The 21,749-nt window shown below is 42.7% G+C and overlaps 1 protein-coding gene across 5 annotated transcripts in view; it reads right to left on the bottom strand.

The window, feature by feature from the left end:
• Positions 1-21,749, bottom strand: part of IRAG2 (inositol 1,4,5-triphosphate receptor associated 2) — a 1,168,119-nt gene that overhangs the window by 831,887 nt on the left and 314,483 nt on the right. For all 5 annotated transcript variants that reach the window (XM_078674100.1, XM_078674103.1, XM_078674104.1 and 2 more), the window contains one exon: positions 7,278-7,328. In XM_078674100.1, coding sequence (XP_078530226.1) covers positions 7,278-7,328 — 51 coding nt within the window. The remainder of the gene's footprint in view (positions 1-7,277; positions 7,329-21,749) is intronic.

Here is a 21,749-nt window from a genome sequence, read left to right as displayed (position 1 = left end):
CAAAAGAAAGCAACCCACTCCATCGGGACCAGAAACATCAGAGGTGATGCCTTGTATCCAGGAACGATTTGGTGATTTTAGAATCACCTGTATTGCATGTGGCAAGCTCATCGCCTATGGTGAAAAGAGCATGAAGCTCGTCGTCCTTGCTGGTGACAATCACAAATGCCCCAAAAAACAGTAATTTTTTCCGTTTTTTGCTCCTGTTGAGCCATTTACAATTCCCTGTTTTTTGTTTCTCCCCATAAAAAATACAAAAAAATATAAAACAGTTTTGAAAAGCCAAAAAAAGTACAAAATGTTCAAAAAAACATTAAAACAAATATAAAACAACAAAAAGAAGAAAAAAACAGTTCTTTTTAGAACTACCTTTTATTTATAAAAATAAACCTATATTTTTAATGAATCTGTCAATTTTTTTTTCTAAGGGTACGCGTACCGGGACGCGCCCCCCAAAAAAAATAGAAAAAAAAAATTAATGAAGGAGTTAGCATGAGGGAAGAACACAAAGAGTAATGTTAAGAGAAAGAGAGCTACAGGATGAACACAGAGGGATTGTTTATTACATAGTAAAAAACAGAGAAGGTGTAATAGGGTGAAAGTGAGAAAAGTAAAATGACTAAAGGAGCGAAAGAAGGGAAGAGAGAGGAAGAAGACTAAAGTAGAGATAGTGGGAGAATGTGAGTGGGTGTTGAAAGAAAAAGAAAGGACAGTAAATAATTGAGAATGAAGGGTAGTGGCGGAACCGGGATAAATGAAGAACGATGAGGGAAAGTGAGAAAAGACCAGATAGTATAAGTAAAGAGGGGTGAAAGAGGGGGAAAAATTGAATTAGGATAAGACATGGGGAGTGAGAAAGAGAAAGGACAAAGAGTAAAGGAAACAGTACCTGAATGGGCTTGAGTGAAACAGCAAAGAAAGATAAGTAATGCAGTGTGTGCGACTTATAGGGAGTCAGTGGGTGTAGGTCGGGGTGTGGGTGTGTAAGGTGTGTCTGTGGGTGTGGCTCTGTGGGGTGTTTTGGTGTGGGTGGAGTTGAGGGTGTGTGAAGTATGTGTGAGGACTGTATGGGTGTGGGGTGTATATATGTGCGATGTATGTGTGTGTATGGAATGTGTTTGTGTATGTGAATAGTGTGTGTGGGGGGATTTTTTGTGTGTATGAGGTGTGTGCGTGGTGTGTGCGTGGTGTGTGTGTGGGGTGTATGTTAGAGGTGTGTGTATGTGTTGAGAGGGGGATGAGGTGTGTGTGTAGGAGTAAGATAAATAAAGTTATGTTAAATTTGGAAAAAGAATCTGAAAAAAAAATTATATTTAATAATTCTAAACTTGTTTCAGACATTATTCATTTTTATACGTAATTTATAAACTAGTACAACATTGATTATAATGTAAAGTCAGATTTATAGCATACTGTGCAACTTTTTTATGTTACATAGTAATTTTGCTCATAGTTACTTCCTTTCTCCCACTATATTATCTCCAATGTGTATTTGACATCTCTTTTTCATCTCCTGCCTCCATGTTCTTTCTGCTTTCCTGACAGACTATGATATGGATTCCATATACCACAATAACTTCTGTTACAACATGCAAGATATCTAGAGGAAACGGTGTACATTAAATTTAAGACTCAGCATTGGTACCTACATGTTGGTACTTAAAACACCCAAACAACACAACAACTCTATTCAGAGCTACCCTACCTCTTAGCACTTTAAATTATTATTTTAGTGTTTCACTGAGTTTTCCCCATGTGTGGGGCGGGGAGGTGTGTGTGGGGGATGTGTGGGGTGTGTCTGTGAGGTGTGTGTGTGTGTGTCTGAGGGGGGATGAGGTGTATAGGTGTGTGTAGGTGTGTTGGGTATGTGGGTGTGGGTGGGGATGTGGGTGTGTAAGGTGTGTGGGTGTGTGGGGTGTTTGGGTGTAGGTGGGGATGTGGGTGTGTGAGGTGTGGGTGTGTGAGGTATGTGTGGGGTGTGTGTGGGTGTGCGTGTGTGTGTGGGGGGAGGTGTGTGTGTGGGATGTGTGAGGTGTGTCTGTGAGGTATCTGTGTGCGTGTGTGTGTGTTGGGGGGTGAGGTGTGTGTGAGTGTGTGTGTGTGTGGGATGTGTGGGTGTGGATGTGTAAGGTGTCAGTGTGGGGTGTTTAGGTGTGGGTGGAGGTGTGCGTGTGTGAGGTGTGTGTGGGGAGTGTGTGGGTGTGGGGGTGTGGGGTTGTGTGCGTGTGGGTGTGTGTGGGATGTACTTGTAGGTACCTAAAACAGCCACAGAACAAAAAGCTCTTTTCAGAGCTACCCTACCTGTAATCACTCAAAATGATTATTTTACACTATTATTTTCACTATTTTTCACCAAAGTACGCTCCCCGGTACGCTCCCCGGTACGCTCCCCGGTGCGCGTACCGGGTGCTCCCCCCGCGAAAATCGAAAAAAAATCAAAAAATGTTTTTGTCCCGCGGGACCCTTTTATGGCCCCCAATTCAAACCTAGGGGGTCGGGGGGGGTGTACCCTGCCCCCTTTTGGTCATTTCCCCCTTTGTTTTTTGCCACCTCTTGTGTCTCGATCCTACCGAGACACAAGATGGCGGCCGCTGCGGACTGTTTCGAATGTTTACAGACACCCAAGAGCCAATCAGCTTTCCGTGCGCAAGTCGCGTGGCGCGCCCGGAGCGCTCCCCGGTGCGCGTACCGGGGCGCTGCCATAGATATATAAAAAATTTTGAACCTAAATTACTCAAAATCCTCTGGAGCACATATCTTGAGACATAGCAAAGGCACATCGGGCTACCAGTCCCTACAATTTTGCCAAGTTTGGTGAAAATCCATTCAGCCGTTCGAGCTAAAAGTGCGACCGACCGCCCTATGGAAATTAACATGGGGAAAACACGTTTTGGGACCCCCCTTTTATCTCCGCCCCCACTTGACGAATCCCCCCCCACACTTTCAGAGAAGGAGCGGAGCGCCGCGAGGCAAAGTTGCTGAAAGATTCAGGCAGATTCCTCAACCGGCGCCAAAGTTATTCCCAATAGAATGTTGCGATTTCCCTATGGAAATCAATCCTAACTATAACTATACATATATATACATACACATACATACACATACATACACATACATACATACACATATATATATATATATATATATATATATATATATATATATTCCCAAAAAACCTGCTGTTTACTGGCAGACACATGCCACAAAGGGTTATACAGGTAATAGTCCATTTCCTGTCTTCCAACTGCCGAGAGCCCCATGATTAAGGTGCAGGCGGCACCGAAACGCGTAGGGGAGATGAATTGGCTGGCCTTTTGAGCCGCTTCATGAAATAAAGGGTTCTGTTGAACATTTCCGTGTGGAGTGCATTTCTGAGCGCTGAGGTTTTTTGGGAACATATATATATATATATACACATACATACATACATACATATAATCACATGCACCAAGACACATATCTCCTCTAGGTCTGCCTCGCAACTAAGGACTCGGAATCGAGACCTGCAGGGTCCCCGAAATCACCACTCCCTGGAAATAGGTGGAGTAGGTCATAGAGAACATCCGGCCCTTCTATTTCTTGTGAAGCTTTAGCGCCTCAAATTCAGACAAATGTGTTTCCTGCAGCACAGCTACTTTTTATAAAGGAATTAAGGCCACGTACATTCCATGTTACAATTGAGCCATCAATCATTCTATGACTTGGTATGATCCCATCACAAGGACCTCATCATTGCTGCCCCAATAACATCTGAGGATAAACAGTCACTCCCACCCCCAGGTAAACACTGCAATAACAATGAGTGCATCCCCAATCATATTTTAACCACAACTCGAACAGAAAACAATGCAGAGTCAATCAATGATCACATACTGCTCTCAAATCCCCAAAGCGTGTTTATTTTAACAGAACCTTGTATAGAATGGAATTTGTCACCTGACACCCACACACAAAAGAGTTGTAACACTATCATGCTATATGCCACCCATACATGCCCCAGTGAGCCAATCAAATTTACCATGCTGGGCAGAGGGAGAGTGCCAAACATCACACCAGTGAGTGCACTGCTCAAACCCTCCCCCATTCTTGGCCACCTATTCAGATGCTCTCACTCAGCAATCCCAAACACACAATCAAGGAAGGGATAAGAAAAGGGGGGTGGGGAGAGTAGCCCACCCATGCAATCTTTCAGTGTCCCTCCAGAGCCAAATACAGTAGGAAGCATCTGGCTGTTCCAGACCCGCACACAGACAGTCAATGGTCCTTCCCACACACACATCAGCCTGATGGGTCTCCCTCAGTGGCTCCCCCCAAAAATGACCCACATATTCACAACAGGGCTGCACCAGGTTAGGAAGCAGCAGTTTGCTGGGGGTCTTCCACTGTATTACAGGTGTACGATTTGGAGGTGGTCACCACACCCTGGCTGTCTCCTGCTCCACCTGCAGTTGCGCCAGATCGATTTGAGGCTGGCGTCCATCCTCGCTGTCAGTGTTCAACCGCTCCGGGTCCAAGGAACCATCCTGTCGTACCATACCCTCTGTCGAAATAATCTTTTGCTTGTAGCCAACATACAACTGCGATTTGGTATTTGGAAGGGACGACCTAAACATGCTCCTGCCGAATTGGTATGAAGCTGCAACCCCAAATTATGTTTCGTAATGTGTAAACAAATTTCAATTTAGTTTCTTGCATACCAAAATGTCTTTTTGTTATAGCAAACTGTATATTTCTATTGTGATGAGCGTTGGATGAACCTGTTTGCATTTGATGTCTTCTGCTCTATTGTCCATTTTCATGCAGTCTTCAATGCGTTACTCATTTGATCTACCTTTTGTTTGTGTATAAGATTTTAATAAGTTCCAATGTTCAGAATAGCTTATTCTCATTTTATTTTAAATCTGAGAATCCACAGTCTGCTTTAAATCACAATGAATAACTTTGACCCTTTAAATATTGCCACAGAAATTTCGAATATTAACATCATTTAAAATGGCTGGTAATTGCAGCTGAACATCTGGTCGAAAAATTTAACATGTGGCCAATTTTATATGAAGATTATATGAACTGGTTTTAAAGAAATAGAGGTGTTGCACACTTCAATCTAGGCTTAGATCCTTATATTTATCTTTTAGGAAAATTACATTATTTTCACAATTTAGCGTTTTCTGCAGGAACAGTGAATTTATATGTAATATAGGATTTTAAATGGCATTTTTAAAACATGTTCTTATATTTGTATGTTTGTTTTGATAAGGCCTATGTTAGCTGGGTATGCCCAGATGTGGGTCCCCTGCTCACTTTGCCACTGGATTCAAGCTAGCCTGGCTGGCTGATGAGGGCTGTTAACCCGAAACCGGTCCCAGGATGCTTGTTTCCGGTAAGACATGACTTGGAAGTTCGGGCTGGACTGTTCTCATGAGGCACAGGGTCAAGAGTGATTTGCATATAGCGGTGTCTGAACTGAGGTGGCGTAGTGAGCTAAAGAACGATGATGGACTCAACCCAGATCTGTGACTGGGGTGAGTGTCTGAAAAGTTTCAGCGCTCCGTCCATCATCTCCTTGTGTTTGCTTTATATTTTTACCTACAGCTTTCATAAAGAGGGTTCCCTCAAAACACATGTTGGCTGTTTCGATACTGAGAAAAAGAAAAGGTTTAAAGAATTATGAATAAGGAACCATTTTTTAAAAGGTTCAACCAGGGTATGCCTAATTTGTAAACTTGGAATGGACATTCGTGTAGAGTCGACTAGATTTCCTTCTGGGTACTACTTATTGAAGATGTACCATTAAGGACTGGTGCTCAAGGTGAAGGCTTTGGTGATAATTTTCCAAGCACCCAAACATGAAGGTTGCCATTCGTATGTTGACACTCATAAAAGATTAACCGATTTCCACACAAAGGGAACCTGCAAACAAAAGCTGGAAACTAATCGTCAACTGAAGGTTATTGCTATTCCTCAAACTGCATTTATAAGTAATAAAACATACTTCATAAAAATAACTAGGAACTATTAAACTCAAAAATCGCTCTTTAATACTACTGCAAATAAGATGAAACTCCTATGGCACAATATCTATGAATGACCAAACGTTCCTGAAGAAGTTCACCCGACTCAATCCCTTAAAATGCGAATGATCATAGAGACTTCAAACTATATCCAAGGAAGTTATAATTCCTAATGATTTAAAAACAAAGACACTTCATATCAACTCGGACTGAGAGGAATCCAGCAAGCCAATTCTTTTAGATCTCTGGTTAATAAAGCCAAAAACTATCAAAACACAACCCACACCAAGATAATAGCTATCACATTTATCAATTACCCATTGCAACTCTCATCAAGACGGCCGTAATCCTATCTCTTCCATTATTGAAGGTCAGCTGAGGTCATGATAATAAACTGCCATTTTAACTCAGTACATCCTACATCTCCTTTTCTCCTAGAAACCAGATTACCCACTCACAAAAATGATCACGAACACCCAGCTACTCCACGGTTTATGAATCATCCATTTTGACAGTGAATAAAAAGAGAAACGGTGGTACAATGATCTATGACAAGAGCTTAACTACAAACCGATTTATGCATGTGTCCCTTTTTCCTCAACTGCATTGTGGGTGAAGTAAAACATTTATGTGAAAAGCTCTAAGGGGCACCATCATCTACCAAACCCTAAGGGGAAGCCCATTCAGTTGGTGGAAGAAATTCATTGACCATATATTGGCACAAGGCAAGCTTCTAGCTTGAAAACGTCGGCCTCCAATGTGATCTGTGAAGCTCAAGTTTGAACGTTCTTGTTTCTGAGTAAAAGTGAACTTCATTGTAAATAGCCAAGCGACGAACACAGTCTTAGAGTTGATTTGTGCGACCAGCTTGGTTTCTTTTACAATCAATATTGAAAAACCTCAAAAACATGTACATGACCAAGTTGACTCCACTCTATTATCAGGACTTGCGCTGACAGAAAGTCAAAGTAATACGTACATTTACAGCTAATCATGACGAGGAATAACCACTGTGCAATCATAATTTATGCCAAAGCCACTTGTTTTAAAGACTTGCATATGAATATTTAAGTTCAAAATCCTGAAGTAATAATTGTAATATTTGTCATCACCCATCATTATTACAAAATCTGCATTCGAACCAAAGAGCTTTGGGGATAGTGACAAACATGAATACTGTAGATTAATAATATGGAAATTAAGACAATGGCATAAAAAAGGAGAACATTAAATGCTCAGTAATAGTGTTTGTATCACACATCTTACCTCCTCTTGGAGTGAACTGATCTTATGAATAAGGGAAATATTTTCCTTTTCCTATAAAAAAAAAACAAAAAAAAAAACGTAAATAAATATCCTCCTAAGAAAATAATACAAACCCTATATTTGACAGACATCCGTAAAAGATAGCGCAAAACTAGTAGTGTGTCTGGTGGTGTGTCTAGTGGGTCTGGAGGCTTAGTGGACTAATTCATCCACTATAGGGGCCTGTGGTTAACCTCAGGACGGGTCCTCTCATCCTTTCATCCTTCAGAAGTCATTAAAGGAGTACATTGAGTTCGGTAACAATACATATCTGTTATTCAGCCGCAAGATGCCCATCTTGGTGAATGGGTGCTTTACAAACACATGTTATGTTTCCTTAGGTGCAGTCAAGAGGAACAATGGCATTCCATGGTTGGAGGAATTCTCCTACTGCCTGCAGCCCGTATCCATCGTAGTGGTGTAGATGTGCGAGCGATGAGGTAGGGTGTATGTCTATATGTCTGGCTACCTATCCCGAACTCCAGTACTACAAATTCACTTTTTCATCATACTTTGATCCAAGCCAGAATTTATACCCAAAATCTGAAACAGAGAATTTAGTTGTTGGTTTCTCAAGAAAAGCCCACTGTAAATATCACCATTATGGCAGTAGAAACTAAGGCAGAACATCTCAAGTCAAAACCCCAATTCTATATATTTACTTTTTTATCATAAGTGGATCAAAGTCTGAATTATTACCCAAAATATGAACGAGCACATTTATTTTTGGTGTCTGACGAGAAGCACACTGAAAATATCACCGTTCTGCAATAGATATTCATACTTCAGTAAAAAAAGACTTGCAAAAATGTACAAAAATTACTATGGGAAGCAATACAATTCATGAGAAACTAAGTGTTAGACGTGGCATTATTGGAGTGGGGTTTCCCTGTAATTTTGCCTTTGCCTCCTGTGTTTTTGCTGTGTGTTGGACTTCATTTTTCTGGTCTGAATGCTTTGGGCAATTTGCCACTGCTGTTCAGTGCCAAAGTGCAAGTGCTCCCTTTGTCAATTGTTCTTATGGATTGGGGTTTCCATGATTGGTCTATTTGGTTTACTGTTAAGTCCCTAGTACAGTGCACTGTGTGTGCCCAGGGCCTGTAAACCAAATGCTGCTAGTAGGCTTGCAGCACCGATTGTGCCACCAACACAAGCAGCCTTGCAACAAGGTCTCAGGCTTGCCATTGCAGTGCCTGCGTGCAGTCTAGCACTGCCCAGTCAACCGAGCAAGTGCAGGCAATTTCCAGGCCCTAACCTTCCACTTTCTTACATGTGAGTCACCCCTAAGGCAGGCCCAAGGTACCCCTTTGGGCAGGGTGCCGTGTATATGAAAGGTGGGACATGCCCTGATGTGTGCGGCATGTCCAGATAGTGAAATACTGGCAATTTTGGTTTTCACTATTTTAAGGCTATCTGTCCCTATAGGATAGAATGGGGAGTTTGCTTATAACATCTTATAAGCATAACAGCCCATGGGAACATGATAAGAAAATAAAGTTTGATATGCCTGAACTCAGAATGAATGTTAAGATGCATCTTTTAGTGAGGGTGATTTTTACATTCTGGGTTTGAAAATACCACTACTAGAAAGTAGGCATTTTCTTGCGTAACCATCCAGTGTGCCTCTGCTAGGTTATGTATTGACGGTCTTTGGAGTGACTGGGGTTGGGGATGTGCATTCTACTTGGGGATTTGAGGTGTGTCCTGCCTTTCCCGGGTGAGTCAGGGTTGGGCAGAATAGACCTGGGCTGCATTCAGATTAGGGGGAGGAGATTTTTCACACCTGGTCTGCCAAGGACAATGCTGTCGCCACCTCCTGTCCATGAGAGAGGACAGAACTGGTTTTGGTTGGGCAAAGATCTTCTCTACTACAGAGAACAAAGTATTTTGTATTATAAAAGAGGGACCCAGACCCCAGACTTTTAGATCATTCTGGGAATCAAGAGGAACCATTGCCAAGGAGAAGAGCTGGAGAAACTGAGGTCTGGTGCTGTCTGAGGGTTGTCCTGCAGTGGTTGTTTCTGCCAAGGAAAGGAGAAAGGACTTTGATGTGCGCTGAATATCTCCAAGGGCTTGAAAGAGCTTACCTCCTGTTCTGAAGTCTCAGGGACACAAATACTTCACCACCAGCATCCCTGAACTTCCTTGCTGGCTGTTTTGATCTGCCAATGTTATGTTTCATATAGGTACTCTAATATAGGTCCAGGGAACATCGTTCCCTCTCCCTACGTAATCTCCCATACATTTCACATGAACGAGCCTTATAAGGACATAACTCCTAATAAGGACAGAACGCCTTACAGGAACAGAACTCCTTGTAAGGATTGATGCCTTTTCTGGACTAAACCTTTCATCTAGTTCCATGCAGAGGAAGGGTTTTTCGCCAATTAATAATACTAAGACGTCATCCTTAGCACATATGAATAATTTATGAGGACACCTCCCAGGGGGTATACTTCACCTTCCTCCTATCTACGCACAAGATGAGTCATCTTCATACTAAACAATGGCTAACACACGCACAAGGGGCAGATGGACTCTGTATAAATACAGCACCTCTTGCTATCAGTAGTTGGAGAGAACCAAAACTTCAAGGCCGACACAATGCACGCAGGAGCCTCAGCGTCTCTGGTCAGCCACTCCAGCTGACAGTGGTCTAAGCATCCCTTGCGGGGTGTCCAACTCGAGGCCAGGATGAGGTCCCACACTCTCATTATTCAGGTAATGGGGTACGACTAAATCCTAGCGGGATTCTTGGCTCCTAGGCTTATTAGCTCTTTCGCACCTACTCACATGCTAGGTACACTTAGGTACATCTAGACAGGCATCATAGGAGTATGCGCTTTATTTTATAAATGCATTTTATATTCATGTATATGTTCATGGCTATTGCAAAATGGTAGAACAGTACTATTGCTTTTTATTCACTGTACTGCTGATCCTCTATCTCTGCTACTGTGTAACAGTTGTAGCAGCACATATATTTTACACTAGAAGAACAACGGTGCAATACATTCTTATTGTAAACACACTCAACTGTTTCTTCCATGCATCTCTTTGAGACCAAATGAGCTAGCACGAGTGACTTGGAGAAAAGTAGTATATTGTTTCCACAAGTCTGAGGAATCAGGGTTATGTTCTATGGTTGCCAAAAACGAATCTCTCTGATAAAAGGAGATTCTAGTGGCACTGTGAGCTAGCTAATGCAAACAAGGCCAACATACGGGTTGGGGTTGCACAGAATCAGTCTACCACCAGACCCAGAGAGTATGTTATCCAAAAGCACAGGTCCTGCAGGGGTACTATAGGAACTATACCACATGGCACCACCAACATTTGGTTTGGCACCACCAACATTTGGTTTGGCACCACCAACGTTTGGTTTGGTACTTATTTAACAGTAGAATCTGATTAGCTCCGTCGTGCTTATTCTCAGAGAACGCTACTCACAAAAACCAGAGACGTCTGGAGTGGGTGGGCACAAAACTCCGCCACAGCTGAGTATGGGAGATATCCTACTTATTGGCTATTGGTTAATCAGGCTTGAAGGAAATTTTTCCCAAAATTGTGCAAAATACCTTATTTCATTTCCTTGGAAAGTTATGTGTTTTTACACACAATAACTGAGAGGGTTCCTGACACGGTAAATATGCCGTTACTTTTCTCAGAAGAAAAGGAAGATGATGCAATACATATTGCATCCAATGTGAGACACACATTGACAGTTAAACTAATCAAACATGGGTTACTATCCACAGGAGGTGTAGTAATATTTGTGATAGAAGCACACGAAGATTTCCAAACAGAGGTGTTTTATTCATGGGTTACATTCCCAGAAACAAATGCTGTAACAAAATCTTTTCATTATTACACATGAAGAAGTCCCAGTGGTCTACACTCCATTTGAGGAGATTGAAATTCTGCTTACCTACTAGGAACATATTTCCTGGTTTAATGGCGCCCTACCCCACTCAAGAAAAAAACCAAGCCTCGGTCCTTTAGGAAGACCCGGAGCAACATGGCAGATATTAGCGACCTTTGCACCACATCCTGACATTGACACAATGCTGAATGATGAATTGCTTGTTCAACACAAAGTTGATGAAACTTTACTGAAACATGACAATTCGTCATGGGAACACTTGTGGTCCAACCTACAGTAATTACACCAAATGCAGCTCCTACACAGAGCACAACTACTAAAATTACTCCATAAACATTACACGCAGTAATGGGTAAATTGACCACAAAACGTGAACAAATTCCTTGCTAGTAGCTCAGAAAATAACCCAGTTAGGAGCCATATTCCCAAATACAACACCATTTGAAAAAAACAATGTTAATCTGCTTGCCCTAGGGGATTACACCACAGCTAGAGGATTGAATATCTTGGGGTACAGTCTTTGCTGCCATATATACCAGAACTCATAGTATTCCTTCATTAGCAGTGATACCAGATGTATTAAGACAAATTCAAAATGAGTATGCAGCAGAGCCAGCTCTAAACTTAGGGTTGAAGTTATTAAATAACTAGGACCAGGTATCAGCCATAATACTAGCTAAAGTTAAAGGGGATGCAGCATCACTGACAATCCGCCAACGGGAGTCCTCTCCATTAGAACAGGAGAATGAACTACCCAAAAGAATTGAAATTGTGTATGCAGAATTAGGCAGGGATAGTTTTGGGGGAAAAGCTTTAAAACCTCAACTACTGGGAAGTCCCGAAATGGACACTTCTAAGCAGACACCTACTTCTTCCAAAAAGTAGTAGGATAATAAAAAATGTTTAAAGACAAGAGATCTGTCCCGCGATAGGTCTCCTCCACAGGAGCCCTCTGAAAAGAGGTATAACCTTAGGAGTAGGGATAATATTAGAAAACCTGACCGGTATCAGGATACAGATACACGTTCCTCTCGTTCCTTTCAGAGCGGTCAGAACAGAGAAGAGCGTACATTGTCCAGAGACAAGCAGCGCGCTCAAGACTACTTCTAAAAAAGAAGAAGATAAGCCAAAATCAAAACCTCAATTTAAGAAAAAGAAAGTTGTTGGTCTGAAAATCAGGCATGCCCAGAATTCTGAAGACATAACTTCTGAACGAGGAATGGGCGCGGACGATGCTAGACAGTGCAGCAGAAGTAACAATAGCCGCCAGAACCTGGAGGAACTTCTGGTGACAGCGGACTTGAATGATTACATCACGGTGGAAACACCAGACACCAGGGTGAGCGTCCCACATAAGTTACACAAAATAACACTCCGGATGGAGGGGGACAAGCCCAGGAAAGTAAAATTTATTTTTTTGGATGAGCTTAACATCTGGTTATGACATCCTGCTAGCAGAACAATATTGGCCACCATTCGTAATGGAGTGCCACAGGGAAGAAAGTATAATTTTTCCTGCATTTTCGATCATGTTCCTGTTCACCTTAAACATACATATGCACTGGATTTGGCAACAGCCCACGCTTCAGCATTGTATAAAAATCACGCTGGGTGGGATGAGGATTAAACCTACCACGTGATCCCATTAAAAGTTCACCTATTGCTCAGAGACCATACCCAATAAAGCAAGAAGCTAAAAAAAAGAGGTCAGGGAGATCTTAGATCAACTTGAATACCAGGGGGACATTGAAAAATGTACCTCTCCCACGAACAATCCTTTGTTTCCGGTCTCTAAACCGGACAATACATATTGTCTAGTTTTATATTACAGACATTTAAACTCATGTACAATGACATTTGCTGTCCAAAATGCACATAGCTTTTCATTAATGAATAACAGTGCCCCAAAAATACAAAACAACGCTTGATATCTCAAAATAATTTTTCTGCCAATGTGTAGTACCTGAAAGCAGGTATCTGACCACATTCAATGCGTTAGGGTCCCAGCGACAATTTTGTCAACTTGCCCATGGGTATAAGAATAACCCCGGGGTATTTTCAGTATGAGTAACAGAGTTACTTAAAAAATTTGATGAAGAAGCATTGTCCTTTGTGGATGATATTTATCTAATGGACGACGACTTAGAGAGGCACTTGACCAGGGTAAGTACCATTATTATGGGATTTTACTTAAAAAAAATAAAAAATTGCCCACCTTAATGTCCTATTTTCGAGATATGAGCTGTCAAGTGAAGGGAAAAGTCTGTCAGCAAACTTTTTAGAAAAGTGTGTGCCGCTCCAGCCTCCAAAATCAAACAAATTTGCAATCAATATTGGGATCCCTAAATTTCATAACATACATTTTAGATTACGCACAAAGGGTAAAACCTTTCTATGACTTAATAAAACCTGACTTTTCAGCCAGAAATTTGACACAAGAACATACTACTATTTTTCGTTCACTCCAGGAATACATGATAGCTTCCAAACACTTCCAAACACGCATAAACGTATGCCACTTGGTGATCCGTATAGTTGCAGGTCAATGCGGGTACACTTACTTAACCTTCAATGAAGGAGAAACAGTACCAATCACTTACAAATCATACCTGTACACAAATGCAGTTTTATCAGATTTTTATGGCATTGTCATTTCTTACCACACAACAGTATACATACATTTAATCATCAGTTGTACATGTCATGGTAGTTCCGTAGCATGTTCGCCATTTAGGTTACAGTAGTTCATGTAGCTTGCATCATTCACTGTTTATCGTTGGTCATTTCTAAGGATCTCATTCCACCTGTACACAAATGCAGAAATGCATTTCACTTCAACAACAAAATCCTGACAGCTGTTCAGACGGCTGTAGCAAGAGAAAGAGCACTGGCTCAGGGGAAACTCATTATTGTTGTAAGCCTGGTACCGGCTTTAGAAGCTGTTACAAAGGCCAGCATTCCAAATGCAAAAGCGTTACGTCCAAGATGGATACAATGGGCTAATTCTCTTACTGCAACAGACGTTGAATACAGATTTGATCCAAGCTTAAAACACAAGCATTCCTGCAATGCGAACAAGAATATCCTCTACCAAATGAAATCTTGCCTCTCGATCAGTATGAATATATTATTTATACTGACGGATCTGCGCAACCGGCCATAGGAAGTAAGCAGCAATATAGCTCGGTGTGTTCTATTGTTACAGGTTGCATGCGTGATGGCAAGTTACATCTTAGTTGCACAAAAACGCAATTCTTTAGGAGACTGCACAGCTCAGTTGGCAGAGGTAAAAGCACCAATACTGGCACTTGTAAATATGAATCACAAATTCCCCACACTAATCATGTGTGATACCTTTTACTGTGTACAGTCGTACAATGAGTACTTACATTATTGGGAACAAAACGGGTTTACAATGCAAAAGGTGGCACAATTAAGCATAAAGTGCTATGGGAACAGGTAGCAGAGTTAAAAAACGATCTACCAAGGACTCACGTGATCCATACACTGAGTCATCAACGTGATGGCGTTCACACTGCGTGGAATTTATTGGCTGATGGGGCCGCAAATGGGGATGTTCGCACGGCTTCCATAGCTGCAATCACTTGTTTAAAAATAAGAATAGACAGAGATATAATGGTAGCTGTAATCGCTTTATGCAAAGGCAGCACAGCAGTACCTAAAAAATGTCCACTCAAATACTCCTACAAGATAGATGCACAAAAAATTCCATATGCTCAAATTCCTGGAGTGGGGGATAGAGGAATACCAAGCATGGATCAGAAGCAAGGTTTAATACTAGCTGCACACAAGGGTTTGGGCCCTGCGCACACAGGCGTTACAGCAACTATTTATTTACTGAAACAGCACTATTGGTGGCCAGGGTTAACTAAGCAAACTAAAGACTATGTCTTGAATAGTGACATCTGCCAGCAGATAATAGGCTCCACTGTAGCAAATCATACAAACCTCTCGCAAGTGTGTATTTGGACCAATGCTGCCCCTTACAAACAGATGGGGCTTACAAATATATCATGGTTGCAGTGGATTCATGCTTGAGATTTATTTAGGTATGGCTTCAGTGCTCAGCTAACGCTCATACTGTTATCAAAGATTTGCGAGTCTTTATCGTCACATCTGCAGTGAGCACGTTACATTCTGACCGCGGCCCTGCGTTTAGCTCTTAGGCTTACAAAGAGGCCACGGAAGGAATGGGGGTATCATTGAGGTACTCCTCTCCATACCATCCTGAGGGTAATTCAGTTGTGGAAAGAAAAAAATGGGACTTAAAGCAATCTTTAATAGCTAGGATATTAGGCAAGGGCGGTTGTTGGGTCACACACATTTATGGGGTACAGCGGGCATTAAACAATCAGCCAAGAAACTCTCTAGGGGGTGTCACTCCATATGAAGTCCTCCTTGATTGTGAAGGCGCAGTGGCGGATGAAAAATCATTTGATATCCATGATTGTTTGGTTGTTTTACAGAATCTAAATGCATTAAATGCATCTAGGACAAAACAAAGCAATGTCCATCTAAAGCAGAACGCCAATGAGGAAGTCAAGGTAGTCACAGAAAGAACTGTCTTGATCCCAAATGTCGAGCATCTGGTCAGAGAGAAAATTGGGGACAAAAAGGAATTTGGACCTTCATACAGAAAACCTGTACCAGTCCTTGCAGTAAACAGAACAAAAACAGTGCTGCTCCCGCCTCTTGTCGGAAAAAAGGAGAAAAGATTTGTCTCAATCGACTTAATCAAACCACACTATATGGCCGATACTGAACAGTAGGCTTCGTGGACTCCGCTGTAGCAGATGCCCTCCACTAGCTACAATCCAAGTTCAAACGGAAAGACTCATCACGTTTGAAGAGTCACCTGTAAGGAATGAAGGACAAAGCAACAATGCTAAAGAACTAGTCCCACTTGAACAAGACATTCATATTCAAAATGAACATCAGCATAATTAACAAGTTGCAATTAGACCCAATACAGACGTCTACATCAACATGCCTCGTTGAGAGGAAAATAATATTTCAACTAATCCCGATGCAATTCCTACAATTGATCGAACTGCTTCTGGCTATTTCATTAACTTTGATATGTTTTCTTTGGATCCAAGCGAACCGGAAACAATGCCAGTCAAAACACCATTCAAGCAACAATTAAAGAACTTTCTTTTTATTCTTCAAAAGACATACCTGGTATCACCTTGGATTGAAATCTGGGTAATTTCTTGGATATTGGTTTTTCTTTTCTGGCTAGTACTAACTTTTAGTATGCTTATTAATGGACGCTAACTTCGACAAAGTTCCATATCACGGGCCATATCCGACAAATAATGTTGCTAGATCTGTTTGCAGCTCTGCGGCTTGCGTGTTAGTTCTGCTACAATGTAATTGTAGTATTCAAGTTAGACACACTTCCAGGCCGGGCTAACACACATGGTGCCGACCTTAAAGTGTCAATGTCACTGCAGTTAGTGCCCAATGATGAAGTAGACTCACACTACTAGGCTATGTTAGTCATTTCAGACGGTCCTCCTGCTGCTGCCTGTATTTCTTTAACTTAACATGCGCAGCTCCTGCTCCTCCTGAACTCGCCGCATTGACAGCAGCTGACTGAGGTATTTACAACAGTAACTAATGCCAGCTGCAGCTGATTTTCACCATTGCCAATGCAGGGCACAGTCGACCATCTGCGGTAAAGATGGCTCATGGACGGTTCAAATGTGGTATTGGATCCCACCTGCACCAGTCAGCCAAAGTCAGGGCTAGAGAGGCTGGCTGGCTCACGAGTCAGGGTCACTGTGCAGCGCCGGGGAGAAATGGGGGGGGGGGGACAGTCCCAGTGAGAGTGGGTACAGCAAGCTGCTGTGCTCATTGGTTGCAGCATGACTGATGGCACATCGGTGGCGGTAATATATCATGTGACTGGGAGGGACCAAGCCTACCGGGCCGCATCCGGGCTCAGCTGCTGTCCAGTGATGATCATGAATAATAATTAAGTTCCTGACAGAGCAGGTAATCTATTAACTAAACTGTAGTTATCAATTACATCTTTTTAAACACTTATCCGCTGCTGCCGTGAATAGATTGCTGTTAGTTTTTTTGAGCTACGTGACTAGGTTTGTGTAGTACTAGTAGTAGGGCAGAAAAGCACCACGCCACGGAATAACACTATCACAGCATGGGGGATTTCAGTTTAGGATGGGCTCACCACCTTCTGAATTGGGAGACCTACAATCAGGAACCACAAGTGATGACAAGAACACCATGCTGGCATGGCTGACCTGCAGCTTCCTTTAGGGGGTCCAAACAGTCTTCTATCTCTTTTCTTCCATTTTGGACAAGAGTTTTATAAAACTCATCAGAGTTTACCCTTGCCCACTTGAGTCGCCTACCCTGATCTGTTGGTTGGAGGCTAAGTCCCCCCCGCCCCCTTTGGGTTTGCCCACCCCACAGGTATGTCTAAGTTCCAAAACAAGAGGGTTATGGTCACTAAAGGAACTCCATTTAGTTTTGACCCTAGCAATTCTATTTTTAGCATAGGAGGATATTAATATATAGTCTATTATGGTAGAGCTTCCTCTGCCTTTAAAGGTTGGAACGTATATACCCTCTACCTCCGGGACTATTAAGTCCATCATATGCGCTAGTGAATGGGCTTCTATCATTGCGTTTAATTGTGTGCCCTCCTGATTGTGTTCCCAATGTGGCCCCTCATTAAAGGGGCAAATGTCCCAATGCAAGTGGTCCCGAAGCACATCTGGGCAAGGATGACAGTTAAAGTCGCCCATTACTAATGTCATTGGTACCCCCCCCCCTTCTTCAACTCTGCCTCATGTGTGAGTTTATCATCTAGTTCACCGAGTGCGGCATTTTTCCCATCTATGGGTCCAGGGTTGTAAAAATTGAAAAACTGTACCCTCAGCCCTCTGCTCTGAAATATTAAAGTTTGCAGGGTATGTGATGTCCAAGGTGGTACAGTCCATTTACCTTCTAATGTTAAATCGTCAGAGCGCCAACCCTCCTCTCGCTCTACCCGCCCTTCCTTTTTGTGCAGGCACAAAAAAGCACTTGTAGCCCTCTATTTGGTATGATGCCGCGCAGACTGCCCATGTCTCCTGAAATGCCAGGATGTGAAATCCCTGGATTTCATTCCTCCAATCAGGGCTTTCAAATTTACCTGCTAAACCCGCTACATTCCATGACAGAATGTTCACCTTTTGTGTCCGTGCTTCCCCGCTGTTTATATCTCGTAAGACAGGGTTTGAATCAATTAGCATCTCGTTGCCAGCCCTCGATTTTTCTACTGTTTTGTTATTTAGGTTTTCTACCGTGTTTTGAGTATTTTCGCTTTCCTCCACTGCCTCCCCTCTGGCTAACATTATAGTCTTTTCTCCCTTATCCTTCTCTACCTCCCTTAGTCATTCATTTTCGTCCATGGATTGTAAAGGGCTGTATCTATTTGTCCACTGGGGACCTCCCTGGTATGCTATGGTTTGCATGCCATACTCCATGGGCTTAGGACCGTGTCCATCTGTGAATCTGTTCCTTCCCGGGAATTGGAAATTTGGTTGGCGTGTAACCAGTTTCCTGGGGTAGAAATATGCTAGTGGCATGGTCCTTATCGTGCTAGTGGTGTTTCTGTTGTCTTTAGCTAATATATACTCCACAAGATTCGGGTCCCTGAAGTTGGCAATAATACAATTCCCCTCTATTTCTTTCTTTCTGGTTCCCACCCACTGTGCTCTCCTTAAATGTAAAATCTCCCCCCCTCTTCCTCCCTGCAAAGGTCTATGGATGTTTAGCCAGGTTGTGATTTTTTGTTTTAGTTCTATAAAAGTTTCTCTCTGCCCCCGTCTTAGCCCTGGGACCCCAGTGAAAATACCGACAAAAGGGCTTGCTTCCGGGGGTAGGTTTACACATGGGAGTGGGCCTTGTGCTCTAGCATTTTGCTCAGTGAATTGTTGCTGATTTTTTACCTGATGTAAGGTGCCGATGTTATCTGGCTGCCTTGGCCCTCCCACACCCGGTCTTTGAGGGTTATTTCTATCCGTGTTTCCATGTGTGTTTGTACTCCCGCCCCTGTCTGCAGTTGCCCCATCTGTCGCAGCATGCACCTGGGCGATGGTGCATTGGTCATAGCTAACACAGTTATTAGATAGTACTGGTCGTTGGGCTGGGACGTTATTTGTTGAGATCCCCTTATCATTTTGTTTGGATATTGGGGATTCCCTTGCCTTACCTTGTCTTTGCAGTTCGCTAGCTATTTTATCTATCTTACTCACTAGAGGTTTGATTAGGCTAGTTATAAATGTTTCCAGGTGCTTTTGTAGATCTAAAATTATTGGATCAAGCCACCTCGGGGGGATTGGGGCAGCTTTAGGTTCTATAATTAAGACTTCCTCCTCTGTGTCTTTAGGCTTACTACACTTATTGATCTTTTTCCTAGTCCTTGTTTGCCTGCTCTTATTTTGGCGTTTTTTTAGAGGGTAGTTTAGATGTGACGTTTGCGTCTATATTTATAGATGCTTGGTCCTCTACTACTAATTGTGCGCAGGGGATAGTGTCTAGTGAATTTTCACTGCTCCCTACGGGTGACATATCATCTGGGGTTACATCCTCGGTTTGAGTTGGTGTCAATAGCAGGGAGGTTAAAGTCATTGATATGCGTCTCTCCGCGCGCTCAATATCCCCTGCCACCTTGCGTAACATTAAATCAATGACCGTCGGGGTAGCTTTGTGGGTAGATACATCACCAGGCACTGGGCCGGGGTTTTTTGGTTTGAGAGGGGTTCCTACTTTGCTCTTGGTCGAGCGAGTTTTGGGTTTAGTAGCCATGATGTTTAAGTTACTATGTCGGTACTATCTTCCCTCTTCCTATTGTGTATAAAACAGTTCAGACCAGAATAGTAAACACAAATGATATGTCCACTTTCACATCTAGCAGTTACTAGTGTTCTGTTTCCAGTCTTTTTGTTTTTACCAGACCCCCAGGCTCTTTTTAAATGTGCACTTCTGGAGTATGGGAGGCGGTTGTTACAGTACCTTTCAGCAAAACAAAGGGGGGTGGCCCGTCCCGTCCCTGGTCATCCCCGGACGGTCACAGACGGCCCGGGCTCCGTCCAGCGTCGCCTGCACGCGTCCCGCGACACGGAGGGAGTGTCCGGTTTATGTAGCGCCTCCGGGCGCTCAGTGTCAGGCAGCAGGAAGTGGCCGGAAATGGGCGCAGGGCTCCCTGGGAGCTGTAGTCTCCAGCCGCGGGCCGCAAGATGGAGCTGTGTGACGCGGCGAGACCACAGCGTGTGCACCCCAGGTATGAGCGAGCGCCTGTCAGCAAGGAAAATGCCCTGGTTGATGGTAGCCCCCGCTCCACCGAGGGCGCGTCCGGTTTATGTAGCGCCTCCGGGCGCGCAGCGTCTGGCAGCAGGAAGTGGCCGGAAATGGGCGCAGGGCTCCCTGGGAGCTGTAGTAATTTCATTTCAACAAAATTCCTCAAATTGACACTTTCAATAACAAAGCATGGCCTTCTAAGTACGCTTGCAGTAGTTCAACGTGTATGATCGAACTAATTTAGGACTGTGATTTGCAGAACTTTAAAACAGAAATCATTTCAGGATAACATCTTTCTCTCCTCATTTTTCAAACAGATTTTAAATGATTTTTTTACGTTTTTAGAAACCTTTTAAATGGTCATTGATAATTTTATGTACTGACACCTAGTTAAAATGTGTATCTCAAGTGTATATTATTATTATTGAGTATTAGGAGGAGTGGGTGTTATGTTTCATATAGGTACTCTAATAAAGGTCGAGGGAACAACATACCCTTTACCTACATCATCTCCCCTACATTTCAAATGAACAAGCAAGGACATAACTCCTAATAAGGACAGAACGCCTTATAAGGATTGACGCCTTTTATGGACTAAACCTTTCACCTAGTTCCATGCAGACGGAGGGTTTTTCCCAATCAATAATGCTAAGACGTCATCCTTAGCACATATGAATAATTTATGAGGACACTACCCAGGAGGTATACTTCACCTTCCTCCTATCTATGCACAAGGATTATCTCATATGTTAGCCTCATACTAAACAATGGCTAACACACACAAGGGGCAGAGGGACTTTGTATAAATACAGCACCTCTTGCTATCAGTAGTTGGAGGGAACCAAGACTTCAAGGCCAACACACTGCACGCAGGAGCCTCAGCGTCTCTGGTCAGTGGCTCCAGCTGACACTGGTCTAAACATCACTTGCGGGGTGTCCAACTCTAAATCAGGACGAGGTCCCACATTTTTCAGATAATAGAGTTTGACTAAATCCTAGGAGGATTCTTGGCTCCTGGGATAATTATATCTTTCGCACCTGCTCACATGCTAGGTACACTTGGGTACATCTAGACAGGCATCATAGGAGAATGCGCTTTATTTTATAAATGTATTTTATATTCATGTATATGTTCATGACTATTGTAAAATGGTAGAACTGTACTATTCCTTTTTATTCACTTTACTGCTGATCCTATATCTCCGATACTGTGT

Source organism: Lissotriton helveticus, chromosome 1_1, assembly GCF_964261635.1.
Source record: "Lissotriton helveticus chromosome 1_1, aLisHel1.1, whole genome shotgun sequence".
Classification (NCBI taxonomy): domain Eukaryota; kingdom Metazoa; phylum Chordata; class Amphibia; order Caudata; family Salamandridae; genus Lissotriton; species Lissotriton helveticus.
Note: the sequence above shows the minus strand (reverse complement) of the source record. Positions and strands in the feature narration are given on the sequence as shown.